The sequence below is a fragment of the Penaeus monodon genome, chromosome 32 (assembly GCF_015228065.2).
Source record: "Penaeus monodon isolate SGIC_2016 chromosome 32, NSTDA_Pmon_1, whole genome shotgun sequence".
Lineage (NCBI taxonomy): Eukaryota > Metazoa > Arthropoda > Malacostraca > Decapoda > Penaeidae > Penaeus > Penaeus monodon.
Genome location: NC_051417.1, coordinates 18,609,842 through 18,610,257, shown reverse-complemented (window position 1 = coordinate 18,610,257; position 416 = coordinate 18,609,842). Strand labels below are relative to the sequence as shown.

Sequence of the window (416 nt, the reverse complement as noted above, 5' to 3'; positions counted from 1 at the left end):
AAATCTAGCGTGTTTTTGACTCAACGTTACCGTGCGCACGACCTTGCCGCTCTTCTCATGTTTTGGATTAATTTTACGATTGATTACTCCTTCTTGCACGTCCCACTCACCACTGTCAGGACGGGGGTAATTACCAGCCACGTCGCGTACCAGAAGTAGCTGACGGTTTTGTTCGTCATCATCTGCAGGTCGCGAATTGTTCTTCCGACACCTGGAGAACGAAGCATTTCATTATTATGTTAGTTTATATTGATTAATCGTTCTGTTGATATTCTCATATTGTTATACTACTTGTTCTATTTATTGGTTTATACGATTATGTGCTATTACATAATTTTCTCCCTTAGTATATGACTTTTTGTATATAAGCTATGACCATTTCCATATTTCTCCAACCATATTAAAACCCAACGACT

General features: G+C 38.7%; 1 protein-coding gene across 1 annotated transcript in view; it reads right to left on the bottom strand.

Annotated features, from left to right (window-relative positions):
- Window positions 1-416, bottom strand: part of LOC119593585 (sodium- and chloride-dependent GABA transporter ine-like) — a 6,140-nt gene that overhangs the window by 5,007 nt on the left and 717 nt on the right. The window contains exon 3 of the mRNA XM_037942538.1: window positions 111-211. Within this exon, the coding sequence (XP_037798466.1) occupies window positions 111-211 (101 nt within the window). The remainder of the gene's footprint in view (window positions 1-110; window positions 212-416) is intronic.